The 19,585-nt window shown below is 58.2% G+C and overlaps 8 protein-coding genes across 8 annotated transcripts; 6 read left to right on the top strand and 2 right to left on the bottom strand.

The window, feature by feature from the left end:
• Window positions 1–112: 112 nt before the first annotated feature.
• Window positions 113–2,952, top strand: TRAVEDRAFT_39047 (OPT oligopeptide transporter; the record flags this gene model as incomplete). Its single annotated transcript, XM_008042842.1, has 11 exons — window positions 113–304; window positions 367–486; window positions 544–607; window positions 662–721; window positions 773–847; window positions 900–1,697; window positions 1,753–1,835; window positions 1,898–1,985; window positions 2,042–2,284; window positions 2,338–2,842; window positions 2,901–2,952. 11 exons carry the CDS (start codon window positions 113–115, stop codon window positions 2,950–2,952), a joined length of 2,280 nt encoding a protein of 759 aa, XP_008041033.1.
• A 180-nt stretch (window positions 2,953–3,132) lies between these two features.
• TRAVEDRAFT_130160 (histone deacetylase 8) lies at window positions 3,133–4,708 on the bottom strand (the record flags this gene model as incomplete). Its single annotated transcript, XM_008043322.1, has 7 exons — window positions 3,133–3,336; window positions 3,401–3,456; window positions 3,515–4,059; window positions 4,120–4,177; window positions 4,233–4,296; window positions 4,344–4,592; window positions 4,661–4,708. The coding sequence occupies 7 exons, from the start codon at window positions 4,706–4,708 to the stop codon at window positions 3,133–3,135; spliced, it is 1,224 nt and encodes a 407-aa protein (XP_008041513.1).
• A 335-nt stretch (window positions 4,709–5,043) lies between these two features.
• TRAVEDRAFT_60048 (uncharacterized protein) lies at window positions 5,044–6,801 on the top strand. The gene is made up of 5 exons (XM_008043321.1): window positions 5,044–5,193; window positions 5,294–6,162; window positions 6,224–6,568; window positions 6,624–6,689; window positions 6,748–6,801. The coding sequence occupies exons 2-4, from the start codon at window positions 5,358–5,360 to the stop codon at window positions 6,647–6,649; spliced, it is 1,176 nt and encodes a 391-aa protein (XP_008041512.1). The 5' UTR covers window positions 5,044–5,193; window positions 5,294–5,357; the 3' UTR covers window positions 6,650–6,689; window positions 6,748–6,801.
• A 393-nt stretch (window positions 6,802–7,194) lies between these two features.
• TRAVEDRAFT_50408 (uncharacterized protein) lies at window positions 7,195–8,506 on the top strand (the record flags this gene model as incomplete). Its single annotated transcript, XM_008042950.1, has 3 exons — window positions 7,195–7,996; window positions 8,061–8,405; window positions 8,475–8,506. 3 exons carry the CDS (start codon window positions 7,195–7,197, stop codon window positions 8,504–8,506), a joined length of 1,179 nt encoding a protein of 392 aa, XP_008041141.1.
• Window positions 8,507–10,971: 2,465 nt separating this feature from the next.
• On the top strand, window positions 10,972–12,210 carry TRAVEDRAFT_66140 (D-lactaldehyde dehydrogenase; the record flags this gene model as incomplete). The annotated part of the gene is made up of 4 exons (XM_008043320.1): window positions 10,972–11,172; window positions 11,226–11,767; window positions 11,849–11,967; window positions 12,020–12,210. The coding sequence occupies 4 exons, from the start codon at window positions 10,972–10,974 to the stop codon at window positions 12,208–12,210; spliced, it is 1,053 nt and encodes a 350-aa protein (XP_008041511.1).
• Window positions 12,211–12,562: 352 nt separating this feature from the next.
• Window positions 12,563–13,769, top strand: TRAVEDRAFT_130004 (NAD-P-binding protein; the record flags this gene model as incomplete). Its single annotated transcript, XM_008043319.1, has 4 exons — window positions 12,563–12,763; window positions 12,828–13,348; window positions 13,408–13,526; window positions 13,582–13,769. 4 exons carry the CDS (start codon window positions 12,563–12,565, stop codon window positions 13,767–13,769), a joined length of 1,029 nt encoding a protein of 342 aa, XP_008041510.1.
• Window positions 13,770–14,916: 1,147 nt separating this feature from the next.
• On the bottom strand, window positions 14,917–15,431 carry TRAVEDRAFT_90702 (uncharacterized protein; the record flags this gene model as incomplete). Its single annotated transcript, XM_008043318.1, has 2 exons — window positions 14,917–14,967; window positions 15,024–15,431. Coding segments are annotated over 2 exons (459 nt in total), but the record flags the coding sequence as incomplete, so codon positions are not given.
• A 1,542-nt stretch (window positions 15,432–16,973) lies between these two features.
• Window positions 16,974–18,585, top strand: TRAVEDRAFT_22321 (uncharacterized protein; the record flags this gene model as incomplete). The annotated part of the gene is made up of 5 exons (XM_008042695.1): window positions 16,974–17,485; window positions 17,710–17,773; window positions 17,852–17,874; window positions 17,901–18,300; window positions 18,328–18,585. 5 exons carry the CDS (start codon window positions 16,974–16,976, stop codon window positions 18,583–18,585), a joined length of 1,257 nt encoding a protein of 418 aa, XP_008040886.1.
• Between the last annotated feature and the right edge of the window lie 1,000 nt (window positions 18,586–19,585).

Here is a 19,585-nt window from a genome sequence, read left to right as displayed (position 1 = left end):
AGGCACTGGTCACCCGACTTCGCTGCCAGAGGCATCCCCGCTCCCCCTCGCCCTCTCGAGTCCCACGTCTTCGGCTTCCCCACGCTCGCGTACGCCCCCGTACCCGACGGCCATGACAGCTCAGGAGAACGCAGCCGCCGTTGCGGCGCCGACGCTGCCCCACTCGGACAGCGAAAGCTTCAGCGAGAAGGATCTCAAGGACAGCATCTCGGACGAGAAGAAGGTCGACGTCGAGTCGCATTCCGTTCTGGACGACGATGTCGGTTCGGAGATCATCGTGAAGGATGAGGACGTCGCGCTTGAGGTAAGCCCCTTCGCCTTTCGGGATGTATACAGGGCGCTGATCACGGACATGGCCGCATTCAGGTCATCTCGGCCCAAGACGATCCTACCCTGCCTACTTGGACCTTCCGTACGGTCTTTTTGGGTATCGGTCTTTCCGCGTTCACTTCGGTGCTCTCGACGATCTACACTTTCAAGCCTCAGGTACGTCATTGATCGCCTTCCGGCTACTGGGGAGATCTAACCGCCTCGGCTCTCTAGAACGCTACGGTCTCGCAGCTCTTCTGCTTGATCATTGCGTACGTTCTTGGGACTGCCATGCATAGTGAGTTCCTTCCACCGTCATGACTCCGCAAAGCTGACAACACCCGCTCATCAGGTGTTATGCCCTCCAAGGGCTTCTGGCGGCACTTGAACCCGGGGCCGTTCAACATCAAGGGTATGTCGCTTTGCTAGCGCGCCGTGCATACCTCTTACCCGTCTGTCACAGAGCACACGGCCATTGTCATCATGTCATCGACCGCCTCCACCGTCGCTGTGGCCATGGAGATCATCGCGGCCCTCGGTAATTATCCCGTCTGCTATCACCGTCCTGCAGAGACTGACTATAGTACCAGACTTGTTCTACAACCTGAAGCTCAACGCCGCCGTCGCCATCTTCCAAATCTTCGCCAGCCAGATGATCGGTTACGGTATCGCCGGTCTCCTCCGCACTCTCTTGGTATACCCGACATACGCGTTCTACCCGAACTACATCTCGGTCGTCAACTTGCTGCAGAGTCTGCACTTCGGCGGCGTGCTCAACCACAAGAAGCGTCGCTACTTCTGGATTGTGTTCGCAGCGATCTTCTGCTGGGAATGGATCCCCCAATACCCTTTCCCCCTTCTTACGGCCATCTCCATCGTCTGCCTTGCGGACCGTGGTCGTCACACCTTCGTCAGGAACTTGTTCGGCGCTGGATCTAGCAACGAAGGCATCGGGTTGTTCAGCTTCGGCACGAGCTGGACGCTCATCACCCAGGGTAACCCCTTGGTGTGGCCGTGGCGTACTCAGCTCAACTCGTACCTCGGCATGGGCATCAGCTACCTCGTCCTCACGCTCGCGTACTACAACAACTCGTTCAACGGGCGCAGCATCCCGTGGATGTCGCAGGCGCTCTTCAACGACGAGGGCGGGTCTTACAACCAGACCGCGATCCTGACCCCCGAGAACAACGTCGACCCGTCCAAGCTTGCCACCGTCGGTCTCCCGCGCTACACCACCACCTACGTGATCTCCCAGATGTGCTACAACTTCAGTCTGGGCGCCGCGATCGTGCACGTTCTTCTGTGGCACTGGCCCGACCTGAAGAGGGCCTTCGGTGGCATGCGCTTCTTGAAGTCCAACCAGGACATCGACGACCCCCACTTCCAAGGTAAGCGTCTTCGGCGATATTTGTCCTCGATCCGCATGCTGACGTTGCTACGCAGAGATGAAGAAGTACAAGGAAGTGCCGCAGTGGTGGTACATGCTTCTCTTCGTCGGGTCTCTTGCCATTGGTATCGGCTGCAGCGTACGTCATTTCCCTCAGCACAGCTGCGCTCTAGGTAGCTTACTCGTTTTGCTCGCTATTAGTACAACAAGGGCGACTGGCTCCTGCCCGCGTGGAGTGTCCTCCTGTTCACCGTCATCAGCTGTTGCATCGCTATCTGCATCGGCTTCAGTACGTCTCTTTCCGCAACATATCATGGATGAGGCGCTAACCAATGGCTCCTGCAGTCGCCGCCACCACCGGCTTCCAGATCCAGATCAAGTTTGCGATGAACATTCTCGCTGCCTTCGTGCACCCCGGCAAGCCTGTGGCCGTCATGTACGTCAACTTGTACGGCAACAGTACCGCGTACCAGACGCTCGCCATGTTGCAAGACCTTAAGCTCGGCCAGTACACCAAGATCCCTCCCCGCGCGACGTTCGCTGCGCAGATGGCTGGCTCGATCATCGGTTCTATCTTCAACTACACCAGTGAGTAACAGGCAGTCTCGCGCAATACGTGCTTGGTACTGAACATCGCACAGTGATGATCAGCATCGTCAACAACAACCGCGAGGCCCTCATCGACCCCATCGGCACCCGTATCTGGAGCGGCTGGATTATCCAGGGCTACAACTCGTCCTCGGTCGCGATGGGCGCGCTCGGCAAGGAGCTCTTCGCGTACGGGAAGCCATACTACCTCATCTCCTTCGCGATCTTCATCGGCCTGCTCTTCCCGATCCCCTTCTGGCTCGTGCACAAGTTCTCCCCGCGCGGCTCGTGGATCGGGCGCGCGGCCGAGTACATCATCACGCCCATCCTGCTGCTCTACATCGGCTACCTGCCGTACTCCGTCAACGGCCAGTGGTGGACGTGCCTCGTGCTCGGGTACGCCGCGCAGGTGTGGGCGCGCTCGCGCCGCCCGAAGTGGTTCAAGAAGTACAACTACCTCACGTCCGCCGCGCTCGACGGCGGCTCGCAGGTCATCCTCTTCATCCTCTCCTTCGCTGTGTTCGGCGCGAGTGGGAACGCGGTGTCCTTCCCGAACTGGTACGTCCTTCCGTACTGCTATACGCCCGAGACGACGCTGACTGATGTTCGTGCACAGGTGGGGTAACCCTGGCGAGGGCTTGTCGGTGGACAGATGCATGTCGACTTAGGTGTCGATGGCTCTGATGTTCTTTATGTTTGTTTACTTGCACAATTAACTTGTACAATTGTTTGTATCCTATACCGTTAGAGGGTTCCAGGAAAGTGATGAAGGACTGTTTCAAAGGATCGGATATTGTGGTGTGAGTATAGACTGGCGGCGCCAGAGGCCACGATCCCTGCGCTCAGAGCTATGCGCGCTGTTCAGAAGTCCCTACTCTCTCGCGTATCGTCTCTGTGATCTGCGCGAACACGCTCTCCGCGTGCTGCAAGTACTCTGCCGTGTTCTGGTCTTGGGTGTTGCCCGGCGGGACGTCGAGGATGAACGACGGCGCGTAAAGAGGGAACGCGGAGTGGTCAGGGATGTCCGCCTCGAGAGAAAGGGGGCGATCCAGCTGCGCAACAATATGGTCTGTCAATATCGCCCCCTCAACGCACAAGAATGAAGGGCGAATCTACCGCGATAGACGTGAAGTATGTCCAAGCACGCGCAACATTGGGCGAGTTGTATCCGCCTAGTGGTATGATGTCAGGATTCACAAACGGCAAAATAAACCCTTCAGGAATCCATACCTCCGCCCAGAAGCAACGTCTTGCACCCCCAGCGACATATATTATCAATGTACCAGCCTAAACTTCCGTCTCCGTCGCCAAGTGACCAGTTCCAGGTGGCGTACGGATCGCCTGCGAGCCCGTCGACTCCACACTGTACGACAACGTAGTCCGGTCTGAATGCGTCCTTCACCCGGTCTATGATGTTCCATACTCGTGCAAAGGTTGCGTTGGACGCCCCGCGCTCTAGGGGTAGGGAAAGCGCGAAGGGGTCGAAGGAAGGGCTGGTAGGATCGGACAGCACCGAGTGTTCGGAGACAGGGAAGAAGCCAGGCGCCGTGTGGTGGACCGAGAATGTGAGCACTTGTGGCGAAGAGGAGGCAGATGAGATGGAGTGGAAGGCCTGCGAGACGCCGTCGGAGAAGTGTAGGTCGAGGTCGAGATACATGACCCGGGGCTTCAATGGGCTGGGAGTGGCTGGTATAGGTCGCTTTAGCGTTAGGATTGCAAGCACGCAGTCGGCAACGTAGCAGAATCCTGATGCGCGGGACTTCTGTGCATGATGTCTGGATAGTTCAGTTTCGCACTTCGTAGGGCATACTCTGGTGGAGAAATCCCGTGCATACCTTCCGCCATCCCAGCATATAGCCACTTCGGCTTGGTTGTTGCGAAGAGCCTTTGCAGCTGATGTGGCGTCAGTGGCGCGAATAAACTTCCTCGGAAAAAGAGTGTAACGAACCTATTAGAGTTGCTCCACCAACTAGCCGCACATACTCCGGCAGATGAGGAAACGCAGGGCAGTCCTGTTGGACATCTAAGCCAAGCACGGGCTCAAGTCCATCAAACATACTTCTTCGATCCCAAACTCGGCATTCATATCTTCCTCAGATGGAGCTTGGTTAGATTTCAGGACGAACTCGAGGTAATCTCGGTCGTGGTACGCGGATAGCTCCTTTGTGTCTGCAGGTATGGGTCGAAGTACTGTGAGGGTGGCGCTACCGCTGCCTTCCGGCTCGCGTGGTGACAATAGTCCGTAAGCTTTCGCTAGCGTGTGAACTAACAGAGACCTGTTTTTGTTTGAAGGTAGCAAAGATGAAGCCTAGAAGATGATATTGTTGGCATGTTTTTATGATCAAGAGGCGTGGAGATTCTATCATTTGGGCTTACCTTTACGAGGTCGTTGGAGACGATATAACATACTCTTCGCGAAGACATAGCTGAGTTTTACGTGTCGTTTGAGCCTATCAGCAGAGCAAAGCTATGAACACCACAAGGTGCTTAAGGGTGAGTGCACGGGAGAGAGCAAAAGGCCCTTACGCGCTTCACGCAGGTTAAACCACGTTGCCGTTTTCGGAAGTCGAACTGTATCACGGACAAGCGCCCGTATGTACTCTTCGGTTTGCAGCTCACGTCGAACCTTTTCTCTCTTTTCCCCTACCACCTACTGTTGAACACCTGGCACATGGGTTGTGAGTATCATATTTCGGATTTGAAATCCGTTTTGGGTAAAGCTTACTAGACACTTTCCTAGTATAGAGGGCTCGGGCGGGCTATAACATCAGCACATTGCGTCAGGGAGTCCGCAGTACTTATCATGACGACTCTCACGAATGGTGGTTACAGCTCCTTCGCATAAAACCTCGTCCGTCTTGGCCTGGATTAAGGCTCCAAACGCTATAGAGGAGCAGTCAGGAATCCCCGTAAGTTTAACTTGCTGACTGATTAGTCACTCGGAAATGGCTTGACGGTTCCGCTTGGTCACGGAAACCGTCCCGCATCCATCTGACTCAGGTCTACTAGATTTAACATTCCCCCTCGCCGTCTTCAAGTCTGTACGCTTCCAGCTCAAAGGGATCTGTGCCTCATGCTCGCCTTCACCCTCCCCATCGAGCTCTATGAGCATGCTATCGACTCATTGGGCGACGAAGCATCTCTGAAAGCGACGTCCCTAGTCTGCAGAGCATGGTTACCCAGAAGTCGACTGAACCTTTTCCGCGTCATCGAGTTATCTCTAGCCGGGGACCTCGATCGTCTGGCAGGCTTACTTTCCCATGCACCGCACCTTGCCGCATACGTGGAAGAGATCGACATCTCGGAGAACTCGTTCCTCGGAGTCCTTCGGCCCGCGCAGACGATCGCTGCACGCCTTCCTGTTGTGCTCAGTGCGCATTCACTCGTCCAGCCACGCCTTCTGACCATTCATGATCAAGCATGGTTGCCAACGCGCTACGATCCCGACTACCTTTTCTCTCTATCGCGACTCTCGTCCGTCACCTCTCTGGACTTATTCGATGTCATATTTACCACCCTCGCAGACTTTTCCATCGTCCTCCGCGCGCTCAGCCACCTCACGTCCCTCTCCGTGAAACACCTAGACTGTCACCGGCAGATGGATCCCGAGACCGCGAGTGACATAGGCTGTATCTTGCCTTCCCTCACGTCTCTCCGAGCCAGCTCCTATCATCCTACCACTGTCGTGGACTGGCTTTTCCGGCACGTCTCTATGCCGTCTCTTCGCAGCCTGGAGTGCGAATACGAATTCTCTCATCCCGATAATCGCCAGGCCCTCGGCGAACTTTGGGAGAACGCCGGGGAGACGCTTGAAGACATTTCGATCAACATAACAAAGAGGTCGGCTAGCGCGCGCCGCCTCCCCTTTGAGGTCATCGGTACGCATGCCCTCTCGAGTGTACATATCACCGCAGCACTCACGTACAAGCGCCTTCACAGAGTTGCAGATCGATCTCTCACCGTGTCGCATTCTCCGCACCCTGCGATTCGACTGCCGCCATGAGCGCGGCGCAGTCCCCGACTGGACGTGGCTCATCTGGCTGTTGTCACATCTCACATGCCGTACCCTGCGCACCATCGCGTTCGCTTTCGAGTCTAGCTCGCACGCCCTCGCATCCATGCACACCTTCGCCGAGGAGCTCGATCGGGTGCTCACGTCCGCGTTGTTCTCGGATGGGTTGGATTCTGTCGTCTTCGACTTCGACTACTCTGACGCGGCGGATCCGGATGACAATCGCTTCTTTGAGATGTTTCCGGCCCTCTGCGATAGTCGCTTGCTCCAAGGTACGTTTAGTGCGCACTGCGAAGCACCATCGACACTAATTATGTATGACGGCAGTGTACAATTTGGATCAGGTACCTTAGAACACCCACTGAGGCCACTCGCCAAACCAGAGTGGTCATGGTGAGTATTCGATGTCACCTTGTACTTCAGCCATTGATTCTATCATCTTGTATCACAGGTCCAGTAGTGCAGTTGTTCGGCCCTTCCTGCCTGATAATACACAAACTAATACGCTGTCACACGCCGTGGCCCAGAGTGGGTCATTCTGCCGCACAGGTTGTGAGTGTATGCGTGCCTCAAGGATGTCTCAGTCCCAGTGAGTGCTTGCGTGCAACGTAAGTAGTTTTCACAGGAGTATGGTTACGTCAAGACGTGCGCAGGTCATGCACAGTGAGTACTTTGAGATTAGTCTGAGTCGACTGACCCACGGTTTCGCTAACACTCGCTTAGATCCCAGCTTAAAGTCTGCAAGTCTGATCGGTTATGTACCGGACGATTCGGAAACGGCTTCACGGTACCGCACGGTTACGAAAACTCACCTGCACCTGTCTGACTCAGACATCACAGATATAGTCGCCCTTCGGGATCCCATTACGGCCCTTTGTCGAACCGCCCTGTATACCCCATGCTCGCCCTCGTTCTCCCCATTGAACTCTTCGAGCATGCTATCGACACCTTAGGCGACGAGGATTCTCTTAGGGCGACGTCCCTGGTTTGCAAGGCATGGTTACCTAGAAGCCGTCTAAACCTCTTCCGCGTCATCAGGCTCTCTGTACTCGGGCATCTCGATCGTCTGGTCTGTTTGGTTTTCAATGCTCCACATCTTCTTGAATACGTAGAAGAGATCGAAGTCTCGGAGAACACATTCCTAGGTGTCCTCCGACCTGCAGAGACCATAGTCGCACGTCTTCCTGCTGTGTTGAGCGCACATCCCATCATCCAGCCGCGCCTTTTCGCTGTCCACAACCAATTCTGGCTGCCGACACGCTACGGCCTCGGCTATCTGCGATCCCTATCGCAACTTTCCTCCGTTACCTCGTTGGAGCTAAACGATGTCACGTTCACCACCCTCGCAGACTTCTCGATCATTCTCCGCGCGCTCAGCCATCTCAAGTCCTTGTCCGCAAACCACCTAGAATGCGAACGGCAGTTGGATCCGGAGATCGCGAGCGACATAGGTTGCACTATGGCCTCCCTCACGTTCCTCCGAGTTAGCTCTACTCAGCGAACCACCGTCGTGGACTGGCTCTTCCGGTACAACACATTCCCTTCTCTTCGCCGCGTGGATTGCAAATACGCACTCTCTGCAAGTCGCGACGACGGCCAAGCTATCGGTGCGCTTTGGGAGAACGCAGGAAGCACGCTCGAGGAGATTTCGATCAACATATCGAAGAGGGACGCAGGTGCTTTTCCCCTCAGGGTCATCGGTAAGAGCGCCCTGATACGTGTACATCGTCGCAGGACGACGTTAGCTGACGCATAACCCTGCAGAGAGGCAGCTCGATCTCTCACACTGCCACATTCTGCGCACTCTGCGATTCGACTGCCGCCATGACCGCAATGCCATCCCCGACTGGACGTGGCTATCCTGGCTTCTCTCGCACCTCACGAGTCACACTCTGCGTTCCATCGAATTCGCATTTGAGTCCAGCTCGCACGCTCTGGCGTCCATGCCCGTCTTTGCCGCGGAACTTGATCGTGTGCTCACCTCCGCGCTATTCTTCGATGGTTTGGAGGCGATTTTCTTCGCCTTCGATTACCGCGACGAGGCGGACCCGGACGACGGGCGCTTCGTGAACATGTTCCCTGCGCTCCGCGACAGCCACCTGCTCAGAGGTACGTTGGGCGTCCACTACGTAGTTGGTGCCATTGCATCTGGGACGGCGCTAACTATTTTGGCGACAGTCTACAATCTGGACCAACGGTGGCCCCGATGATACGGAACCCTCAACAAAGCCTTCGCGCTTGAGTTATATTGTACAAGGAAAGTCCGAGTCTCGGCGGTGAGCCTTCACGATCTCTTTCTCACGTCCATTATAGCTTACTTAGAACTATACAAACTTCTCCTGAAGAAACCATATCAAGATTGCTGCCGCCTTAAAATCCAGCCATTAACATTTTGCAGTACATTATAGGCCCAGTAGTGCAGCTCTCCGCCCCTCCAAGTCGAGCAGGCTCTTGAATTCTATACTAATATACCACCACACATCGCCATCATGGCTGGATCGTATCCTTTTCAACACAATGGGCCGACCTGGATGCGATAACTGGAAGACATATGAACCTGGAAGAGAAGCTTTCGTACATGGTGAGGTTAAGAAGGTTAAGAAGCACACGTCGATCAGTGTGTCGCGTGTGTACAGTGTTTATGGCTCCTCGGCCCAAGATAAGCTGATGATCGGTGACCGTGTCTCCGAGTTCGCAGATGAACCTGTCCCCGTCGGCCTCCTTTGCACTAAGCCAAGCCTCTTGCACGCCGCAGCACACCGCAGAAGAGCACAGGCGGCCAATATCGGATTGCGAGGATAACCGGAAGTCGGGATCCTCAACCACCCGTGTATGTCGCGCCCGCCGTCAACCGAGCCACATACGCGTCGGCGGAATATGGACAGGTGTTCTGAGAAGACGATGGCAAACCCGTGGACGGGCGCGGTCCCACTAGCCTAGACGTGGCACACGTCGACGATGTGGAAACGAGGGTGCAAGAGGTGGCGAGTGCGAGAGAGCGGACACTCCGGGGCGATGAGTGGCTGGAACTGGAGACCCCACAGCCTGGAGACTCCTATATGCGTCCCCGCCGTGTGTGCGGGCCGCGTGCCGTGTCGGTAGTAGACCTGCGCCCGCCACCGTAGTGCGCGGGCGCCGTTCGTGCAGTGTGCCGGGTGATGTACGTGTTGCATGCGAAATATATACTTGTACAGTGCACCGTCTGTGTGAGCAGCCTGGAGGACGTCGACTCCGGCTGCCTTCAAGATCTCTCTCTCGCCGTTGGGGCCGGGAGTCAGGACAAGCGACTGCATGCGGTGGGAACGTTATGGTGTGCCGGGTGCAGACAAGCTGCACGCGTGTGAGGCGGACTCGTGTGCGTGTGTCGCCCATGCGCTGCCTTCCCGCCGTGGCCGTTGGCGAGCAGGAAAGCCCGGAGACGGCTGGTACGCTCGTTCTCCGCGCTGCCCTCGAGCACTGGTGCCTCGGGGGAGCGCGTGCATGTCCCGCACCCGCGCTCGCAGATCCCGCTCAGGAAGGCGAAATGGCAGGCTTCCCCGATCCCATGTGCTCCGGATGGTGCAGGGAGCTCAGTGCAGCGCGTGTGTGCGAATTATTCCCAGCTGTTGAAGCATGCGAACGAAGAGCATCGTACCTAACACACAGTTCAGCGGTCTCAACTTCCGCAGGAGAGATGCAGCTTGACGTGTACTATGCCTGGTGATTGTGCAGGACGCGCGAATCGAGGTGTGTACTCAATCTGCGTGGAGTAATTCTATCAGAGACTCCCGTACACTCATCTTGGCATATTGCACACCTAGTAGATGTTTTCTCACCTGCGCGAAGACGGTGTGATATGGACGCGGCGTTTTTGAGGCTAGTGGCAGGGTGGTTGGCGGCGCAAGAAAAGCTCAGCAGACCCTTGGTATTGTCGTATTTGATGGGCGCCAGCATGCACGTTGTTGTAGGCTGGCTGTTTTGCGTGCCGCCGCAAGGGGGGTGCGCGTCCCCATTCATTCCGCTGCTCTGGCTTTGTCGACTGGAACACAGTAAAATCAATGTCTTTGGGAGGGCGCTGCGGGGCAGGGTGACTTGCGCACCATTTAATACATACAGTCGCAGTCGCGGGTGTGAGATATGAACAGTCGTCGGAGCCGTGGGTGCATGAACGCCCCGCAGGATTGGCTGCAGGAGTTCAAAGAGATATCTCGCACAAAAGTTATTACGCCGTAAAGGGCGGATCCAGCGGTGGCAAAGGATCCATCAGGAAACTCGCGTGGGTGAGTGGCTGAATGGGCGCTTGGAAGCTGACCCGTTACGGATGCCATATAATTCCGCCTAAGCGAGCCGCAACCGAATGAGCTGATTCCTGCTGATTCGTTGAGTCTCTGCTCACTCTTCGACATACATAGATCGGCACATAGCGTGCGCATAGCCAGCAATACCCATCTCAAAACCTACCCATTCTGACAAGCCAGATGATATTTTTCGGACGTCCAGCTTCCAGGAGAGACAACGAAGAAGCCGGTGCTTAGGAAGCTCGCCCGAGCCTCACACTCATACAGGCGTGCGATGGCGCGCCACTGTCGAGCTCGCAGCATACGACCCGCCGGCAACTATATAAGGCACAGCTTTGGGACAGTGTGGAAGCACATACATCTTCCTTCCTCCGGCCACCTGGACAAACCTCAACTCCATGCCTGCAATTACTTCGGGGCGCGTACTCGTAACCGGCGCAAATGGATACGTCGCGGTCTGGGTGCTCAAGTACCTGCTCGAGCGGAGCTTCACCGTGCGTGGTACCATTCGTTCGGAGAGCAAGGGCACGTACCTCCGCGAGCTCTTCAAAGCGCACGGTGACAAACTTGAACTCGTCGTCGTCCCGGATATCACAAAGGTCTGCACGCTCTCCGTCTATCTTACAACTCGAAAACTAATCGTTTCATCCAGCCAGGGGCGTTTGACGCAGCTGCGCAGGATACCGACGCGATACTGCACATCGCCTCGCCAGTGAACGTCGAAGCAGACGATCCGAACGATGTCATCCTACCCGCGCTCGAGGGCACCAAGAGCGTCCTCAACAGCGCCCTCAAGCACCGCGCAACCGTCAAACGCGTAGTCATCACCTCATCCACTGCCGCAGTCGTCAGCACCCTCCCGCCGGGGTCCGCCCCGCGTGTCCTCGACGAGAAGGACTTCAACCAGGACGCGGTCAAGGACGTGCAAGAGAACGGGCGCGCCGCCGCGGGCTGGCAAAAGTACCGCGCGAGCAAAGTGCTGGCCGAGCGCGCCGCCTGGGATTTTTACGAGGCGGAGAAGGCGAAGGCTGGTGGAGAGTTGGGCTGGGAACTTTCTGTGGTCGCCCCGCCGTTCATCTTTGGGCCTTTCGTGCACGAGGCGTCTAGTCTGGAGACGTTGGGCGGGACGGCGAGGGATTGGGCCGACCATGTCGTGAAAGGCGATCTGTCGGGAGACAGGCTGGTCAAGAATGGGTAAGCATTTTCGTTCTTTTATCTTTCAAATCCAGGGGGTCCGGACCGGACGCCACTGCCGATGCTGATCGTGTTCGGCAGATCCGAGTGGGTGGACGTGCGCGACCTTGCGCACGCACAGGTCCTCGTCTTGATCACGCCTGACGCTGGAGGAGAACGGTTCATCATAAGGGGAGGGCCGTACGTCTGGCAGCAATTTGGTACGTTCAATCCTCGCGTTACATATATACACACCTGACCTTTACCCCTCAGTCAACGCATCGCGCCCTCACTCTGACAAGATCCCTGCGGGAGAGCCCGAAGCGTTCGATCCCGCGAAGATTGTCCAACTGGTGAGTTACAACGCGGAGAAGAGTCAGCGCATACTCGGGATCCGGTATCGCACGCTTGAGGAGACGTCGAAGGATGTCATCGAGGACTTCAAGACGAGAGGATGGCTGTAGATCTTTCGGCCGCGAAAGCAGTCGCCCGATACATGTTGTAAAGTAAGAAGCCATGTGGGTCGCGACTACCCAAGTCTGGGAAGGTGCTCGGAGGGTGTCCTGCCGGTGACACGACGCCCATTCGCTTTGAGCTAATCGGAGTCCAGTACCAAAATGTGAGTCGAACTTCCGTGTGCATTAATTAGAGGCTTCGGGGGCGTATGACGATGCTATCACGCGATTGAGTGGCAGCCTTATCTGCCGCGGCCTTCCTCCCACTGCCGCGCCTATATAAAGCGAGTACGCTCATCCTACTTGTGAACGCAGGACCAGTGCTGCACCTCCCACACCCACCGTAGCTCGTACTGACGATATGCCCGCAATCACCTCCGGAAAAGTCCTCGTGACAGGCGCAAACGGCTTTATCGCCGTGTGGGTCGTCAAAACCCTCCTTGAGCAAGGCTTCGCGGTCCGCGGAACGGTCCGCTCGGAGAGCAAGGCGGCCCATCTGCGTGAGACGTTTGCATCGTACGGTGACAAGCTTGAGATCGTCATCGTAGAAGACATCACCAAGGTACACATCCATCCATGAACGCCGTCGGCGATCGCCAAACTGACAAATGCTCCGCGGCATCTAGGAGGGTGCGTTCGACGAAGCCGTCAAAGGCGTCGACGCGATCGAGCACACCGCCTCGCCCTTCCACTTCAAAGCCGTCGAGCCCGACGAGCTCATCGTGCCCGCCGTGCACGGCACGACCGGCATCCTGCAGTCCGCGCTCAAGTTCGGCACCGCCGTCCAGCGTGTCGTCGTCACCTCCTCGTGCGCGGCCGTGCTCACGCTCTCGACGGAGCCGCGCGTGTTCAGCGAGACGGACTGGAACGAGGGCAGCGTGCAGGAGGTGCGCGCGCAGGGCGCGAGCGCGACGGCCCCCGCGAAGTACCGCGCGAGCAAGACGCTCGCGGAGCGCGCGGCGTGGGCGTTTGTCGAGGAGCACAAGGGCGAGATTGCGTGGGACCTTGTGGTGCTGAACCCGCCGTTTGTGTTTGGCCCGGTGATACATGAGGTGGACAGCGCGGAGGGCTTGAACGAGTCTGCGCGCGAGTGGTACTTGAAGGTCGTCAAGGGCGAGGTTGACAATGACACGCTTGCGAATGTTGGGTGCGTCGGACGTCTATTGCACCCCTCTTGTGGGATTGGGAGCTGATATTTTCGTGTAGATCCTCATACGTCGACGTTCGCGACCTTGCGCTGGCGCACGCCCTCGCGCTCACGAAGCCCGAGGCGGGCGGCGAGCGCATCATCGTCAGCGCGTCCGTCTACAAGTGGCAGGACTGGGGTAAGTCGCGCTCTCGCCCTCACTGTAGCCCGTACCTAACGTCTTTGAACCCCAGTGTCGGCCGCGCACCGTGTGGAGCCGACACTCCCGGCGGGAAACACGGCGTACGACCCGTCGAAGGCGACGCACCTGTTCCAGTACGCGCCCGAGAAGGAGCGGCGGCTCCTGGGCGTGCCCTTCCGGACGCTCGAGCAGACAACGAAGGACATCCTGGACGACTTCAAGGCGCGGGGCTGGCTGTGATCCGCACCGTCTGTGTCTGGCCGGGGGGGGGGGCGGAGTCAGAGTGAACTGGGCAGGCCCTTGACAGGAACGAGGCAGGGGTCCGCGAAGAGGCAAATACAAATGCGTGTACTTATACTCCTACGATCGAAGCAATCAAGCACAAGGTCCAAACCGAAGCGACGACGTACCTGCAAGTTCCACCCCAACCAGGGCGCACGACCACACGCGGTGCACGTCCGCGCGGTGCGGTATACGGTATATGTATATATGCATGGCTATATTCAGCGGGTGTTCTAAATCGTCGCAAGGCGTGTATGGGTGCGGCAGCAGGCCCGCGGGGCAAGTACGGATACACACAGGGAGGGGGCAAGCAAGCAGCACTAGTAGGAGTAATAGTAGCATGTACGCGGTGCGAAGTAGTTCGGCGCGTGTCCGAGTCCCGCGGCGGCAGCGGAAAGGGTCCAGGGGCGCAGGGGTGGAGCGTCGCCAGGGCCGCCGCCAGGGAGGGCAAGGGGCAAAGTCATTGGGGTCCGGGGAAGGGTATACACTGAACGTAGCATCAAAACGGATCACGATAGCGCGAGCGGGTGCGGACGACAGGAGTTAGCGGGGGAGTATCGTATGATGATTGAGGAATAATGGATGTGTGGGGTAGTTCGGGTGTGGGTGTGGGGGGTCCGGGGATATGGGGAATCCCTTTGGCCAGCGCGGCCGCGCGAGGTTTTGTGGGGCGGGTGACACGGTCAGAGATTAACGGAGACGGTGAGCGGTGAGCGGCTGGCAACGAGCGTGGGTAGCGAGCGGGGCAGCAGGCGGGGCAAGCGTGCGTGTGTTTCGAGAGTCTAGCGGACGGGCCGGAGGTAACGCGTGCATGCAAATGTGCGAAGGGGAGCGGTAGTAAGCGTGTGTGGGGGGATAGGGTAGGTAAAGCGTACGCGCGCAGCCCAAGGTAGCGTAAAAAGGTCTCTAGTACGGTCCACGAAACACAACAGGGACAGTGCAGTGCAGCTTACGGCTGGGAAGGACGTCACTCATCGGGCGGGGCCTCGATGTCGATGTGCGGATGTATGGTCTCCGCCCGCGTCGATTGAGTATCGTGCGACTCGAGCGATGGACGCCGGGGCCGGGGCGACCCGTGCGGGTCGTGCGGGTCGTGCGGGTCACGCGTCGACATCGTCTGAATCGTCGTCCGGCTGTACTGCCTGTTGTTCACCAGCTGCAGACGCAGTATCAGCTATGCAGCCAGGTCTACACATATGAAAATGCACTTACCCCTCCGATCGGTCTGGAGTAATCCATATCATCCCTGAAACTCAATGCACCTTGACTCTGCATGCCTGGGCGTGCTCCCAAACCTATTCTCGGGTCGAGCAGGCCGTCGGGGGCGTGTACACTCGAGCCCTCAGTGAGCGCTGGACTTGGCATAGCCTGCGGTCCGAAAAGTGCAGCGAACCCTGGCCATGCCGATACCCCGGTCGAAGCAGCGAGAGGATGTGTGTCTCCACTCGGACCCGGTCCACCAGCCCCCTGTGCCTGCGCGAACCCAGGCTCGGGTAGCGCACCGAGCGTCGGCGACTGCGGTCGGAAGATCGACGACGGGCGCACACTCGCGGGATCGTACACCGACTGCCGCGGGCTCGCGCTCGCGAGGAGCGTGGAAGACGCCGCAGGGGAGGTAGAGCGCATGGGCGGGGTCACGACTCCGCTGAGGGACGAGACGGACTGTCGGGGGCTGCGAATCCGGAGACCACGCAGGGAGCGGCCAAGGAAGCCGCTCATACGCCGCTGGTTGCCAGGCATGCGGCCACTCTCCTCGTCGCCGCCGTCGCGGTACGCTGATGGGGGAGACTCAGGTCGCTGGGTCTGCGTGGGCAAGAGGCTCGAGGGGACGGGCGGGCCGATGAGCGAGGTGCGCATATGGCCGGAGGACGAGCCAGTCTTGTGCCCGGACGACGAGCCGGTCTTGTGTCCGCTCGAAGAGCCATGTCCGCCCGAAGACGAACCGGTCCCCGCACCAGCGTGTCCGTGGGACGAGTGTCCGTGAGAGGACATGCTGGTGTTTCGGCTTGTGTACACAGCGCCGAGCGCCGCGGCGGCACCCACTGGCACGTCGGGATTGAGCGACATATGTCCTACGTTCGACTGGCCTTCGTCGGAGTACACTGACGAGCGGCTGGCCGGTGAGGTGGGCGATGTGGGGGACCCCGGGGCCGCACTTGACCTGAACGGATCGTCTGGGCTCCGGAGAGAGCCGTAAGACACCGCCCGGCCACCCAACCACGCTGCGGGCTCGGGTCCAGGACCAGATGAAAGCCACGAAGCGACGGAACGGGTGGGCGAGTTCGGCGGTCTGAGCGGGGGAAGCACGCCCATCTCCTCGTCGGAGCTTGGGCCCGCCGGGAGCGTGATGTCCGCGGCCGAGCGGTTCGCGGGATGCATTAGGGACGCGTCTTCCCCGGCACCGATGATGGGCACGGGGGCTAGCCCCGCGAATCCGCCGCCTGCGTCGTCCTGGCTGCGCGCGTCGCCGACAGGGTTGATGCCACCGTCGTCTCCCGGGGAGTCCAGGTTGTTGTTTCCTCCTCTGAGGCGGTCGTAGGCGGCTGCGCCTCCGCCGGATGCGGGGCCGGAGCCTACGAAACGCGTTGCGCCGTGGTCGTCGTCTTCCTCATCCAGCACAAGCGCGCGGGTGCCTCCGCCTCCACGACCGAGGGCTGCGGCTGCCGCCTCTGCTTGCATGCGGTGTATGTGGTGGCGGCGGTAGGCGAACCCGCCCCATGCAGCTATCAAGGCCAGGAACGCGACAACACCGATGATGAGGCCGGCAAGGGCACCCTTGTCGTGAGCAAAGCTACGTATGCGTGTATTAGCATTAATCACGTTGGAAGACACGGAGAGACCTACATGTTCCCATTGGTATTACTCCCATTGGGAAGCAGAGTGCCAGTGGGGACGATCGTAGTAAAGGTGCTCGTCTGTGTCCTGCCGTTCGAGGTGAACGTCGTTGTTTCGACCACTGTCGTGTACAGGGTGGTGGCGGACTGCACTGTGACCGTTGAAGGCGTTGAAGTGGGATTAAGAACCGGTCGTGTAGACACAGATGACGACGTGGTGGTCCGAGACGTGCTAGAGGAAGCGGGGAGGCTGGAGGCAGTGTTAGAGGGGGTGATAGACGACGAGAAGGAGACTTGAGACGCCGCGACAGAGCTAGACGAAGCAGAGATGGAGGAAGGATTCGTGACGGGTGCAGATGAAGACGTGGAAATGCTCGTGATCGTGCCGCTGGCTGTGGTGCTGGAAGATATGCCAGAGGATGAGGATGTGGATGAAGCAGAGGATGATACAGAGGCGGAAGATGAGCTCGAAGACATGGAAGCAGAAGACGATGACAAAGAGGACGACGAAGATGAGAACGTCGTAGAGGATGAGGATGAGGACGAGGATGAGAAGGAAGACGTGGAGGATGACCTAGAGGTGGTGGATGAGGACGTGGATGAGGATGAGGACGTAGAGGAAACGGTAGTGGATGAGGAAGTAGACGTGGATGAGGTAGAACTTGAGGTGGAGGAAGACCTCAAAGTATTAAAAGACGTGACAGACGACGAAGTCGACGACCGCGAGGTAGACGAGACAGTTCGCGAGGTACTCCTGGATGTAGCTGACGAAGACAACGGAATTGAAGTTGAGGACGTTCGGACCGGGGTGGTCCTGGAGGCACTACAGACCAATATATGGTAAGAGTCCGGCGCGGAACGCGGATCTCGAAGCGGCAACTGCAATGATGCTTAAAGGCACCTGGGCCGGCACAGCATGTAGTGCATCATATGCGCCCATAATATGCAGCCGGGAAGGCAAATTCGGAACGTATGGAAAAGGAAAGAGGGGGGAAGACCGGTGAAAATGATGGAATGAAGACACTCACGATGAGCTCACGGCACTACTTGAGGTCGTTGTCGAGGTGGGGCCCGACGATACCGACGTGGAAGTTGGCGGTGCCGAAGTCGAGCTTGCACTTGAAACAGGTATGCTGGAGCTGGAACTTGGCGGTGGCACCGTACTAGTCGATGTTGTCGGACCCGCAATCGTCGTTGTGGTCGAAGACTGCTCAGTGGTGGTCGACTGAGTGAGTGAAATTGAAGAAAGCGGCAGTGAGAGCGAGGTCACAGAGATGGTCGTCGGAACAGTTGTCAATGTCGGAAATGAGATAGACGTCGGGACAGACGTCGGCAAGCTTACCGAAATCGAGGGCACGCTCGTCGACTACAAAAAACCACAGGATGTGAGCGGGGCATTTATCGAGAAATGTGCCAAGAAACGCACCAGGGAGACGCTCGCGGACGCAGAGCCCGCCGTGGTCGTGTCCATCGACACCGCGGTGGGAGTACCCGCCGGCGAACTTGCCGACGACGCAGAACCGGAGTCCGTGGGGTCCTGCGAGGCGGGAGCCGAACTAGAGGCCGCACTGCTTGGGAGCGTGACCGACGCTGACGCGTCCGTCCCAGAGCTCGCTGCACTCGTCGCTGTTGACGTCGGCGACCCGCCCCCGCTGGTGTCCGTTGCTTGTCGTCTCCAATAGGGAATGGTGGAGGAAGCGCCCATTTCGGGCAAGGGAGAAGGCAAAGTGGCAGATGCGGAATGGCATGCATCGTGGCGCGAAGGAAACGGTAGAACTGCCGCTTGCACACGAGGCACGGAGGGCAAGCTGAGCAGAAAGAGCGCTGCAACTGCGGACCAGCGAACCATCGAGCTGGGGGAGGAGGAACATATGAGCATTCATACGAAGGCAAAGGGAACCATAACATATTGTCGACAACGTGGCAGTGGTGAGAAGTGATATGTGCGAGCACAACAGCGCAAGAAGAACTGGGTTGCGGGAGAAGGAAGGGTGACAGAACGCAAAGAAATATAGAACGCAGCTTACCGCGAACCACTCGATGCTTTGCACTGTCCGCTACACTTTCCGCAACCTCCGCAGCTGTGACGGCACGCCGGGGATGCGGCCTTGGATCGAAGAGGTCGGTGTCGATTATGATCGACGCCAGGAAGATCTTGTGGGGAAGAAAGACAGGATGTCCGAAGCTTTTCGGGACGGGGGCGTCCAGCGTGAATAAGACTCTGGCTTCTTGAAACACGACGCTCAGCTAGGAGCGCGCGCGGCCGAGACGGGGAAGGACAGCGGGAGGACGAGTTGGACGGTTTGGACGAGGAGGCTCGGGGGTGTGGTGGGGTTTCTGCGAGGCGTGACGAGGATGGGGAGCTGGGGACACGGCAAGAGTCGTCCCTACATTCCGAGCTGGATTGTGCGAACGACATGCGCATGCTCGAGCGGGGCATGCGCGCTGGCAGTCGCGTCGGGATGGTTACGAATGTCGGATGGTGAGGCGGGTGTCGGCGGGGGGAGGGCGTCGACAGGCAGGTTCAGTAGGGGATCATGGGCGTTCGTGTCAAGGTAGATGGGCGGACAGTAGCGGACGACGGCGGGCGGCCACCGGTCACTGCGTACGGAGTGAGGAGCGGCTCCGCGGTGGAGACGAGATGCAGTGGGCGGGTCTGCTGGACATGCAGGACCGTGGACGTCAACTGAGCGTGCCGTGCGCCAGATCGCCGGACGAAAAGCCTGAGATACCGATTCCCAAAGTCTAACCAAGCAAGAGCACGGAGCACAACCTCCACAAGAACTCCAACGGTCTCCAAGACGGACGGATTGAACAAGCACCACGAAGAGCCACGAAACGATGCGGATGGGGAGATGGCGAAACGACCTGTCGCTCCACCGCGCGCCCGCGTCCATCTGCACCCGCCACGCGCAGAACGTGCCATACTGCGGTAAGTGA

This window comes from Trametes versicolor (genome assembly GCF_000271585.1).
Source record: "Trametes versicolor FP-101664 SS1 unplaced genomic scaffold TRAVEscaffold_9, whole genome shotgun sequence".
NCBI classification, from domain to species: domain Eukaryota; kingdom Fungi; phylum Basidiomycota; class Agaricomycetes; order Polyporales; family Polyporaceae; genus Trametes; species Trametes versicolor.
This window is presented reverse-complemented; position numbering and strand designations above follow the sequence as displayed.

Bases quoted from the DNA above. Each gene is read 5' to 3' on its own strand.
- TRAVEDRAFT_60048 (XM_008043321.1), top strand. From the start codon at position 5,358: ATGCTCGCCTTCACCCTCCCCATCGAGCTCTATGAGCATGCTATCGAC. The intron at 6,163-6,223 runs GTACGCATGCCC...GCGCCTTCACAG, and splicing joins CCTCCCCTTTGAGGTCATCG to AGTTGCAGATCGATCTCTCA. The intron at 6,569-6,623 runs GTACGTTTAGTG...GTATGACGGCAG, and splicing joins CGATAGTCGCTTGCTCCAAG to TGTACAATTTGGATCAGGTA.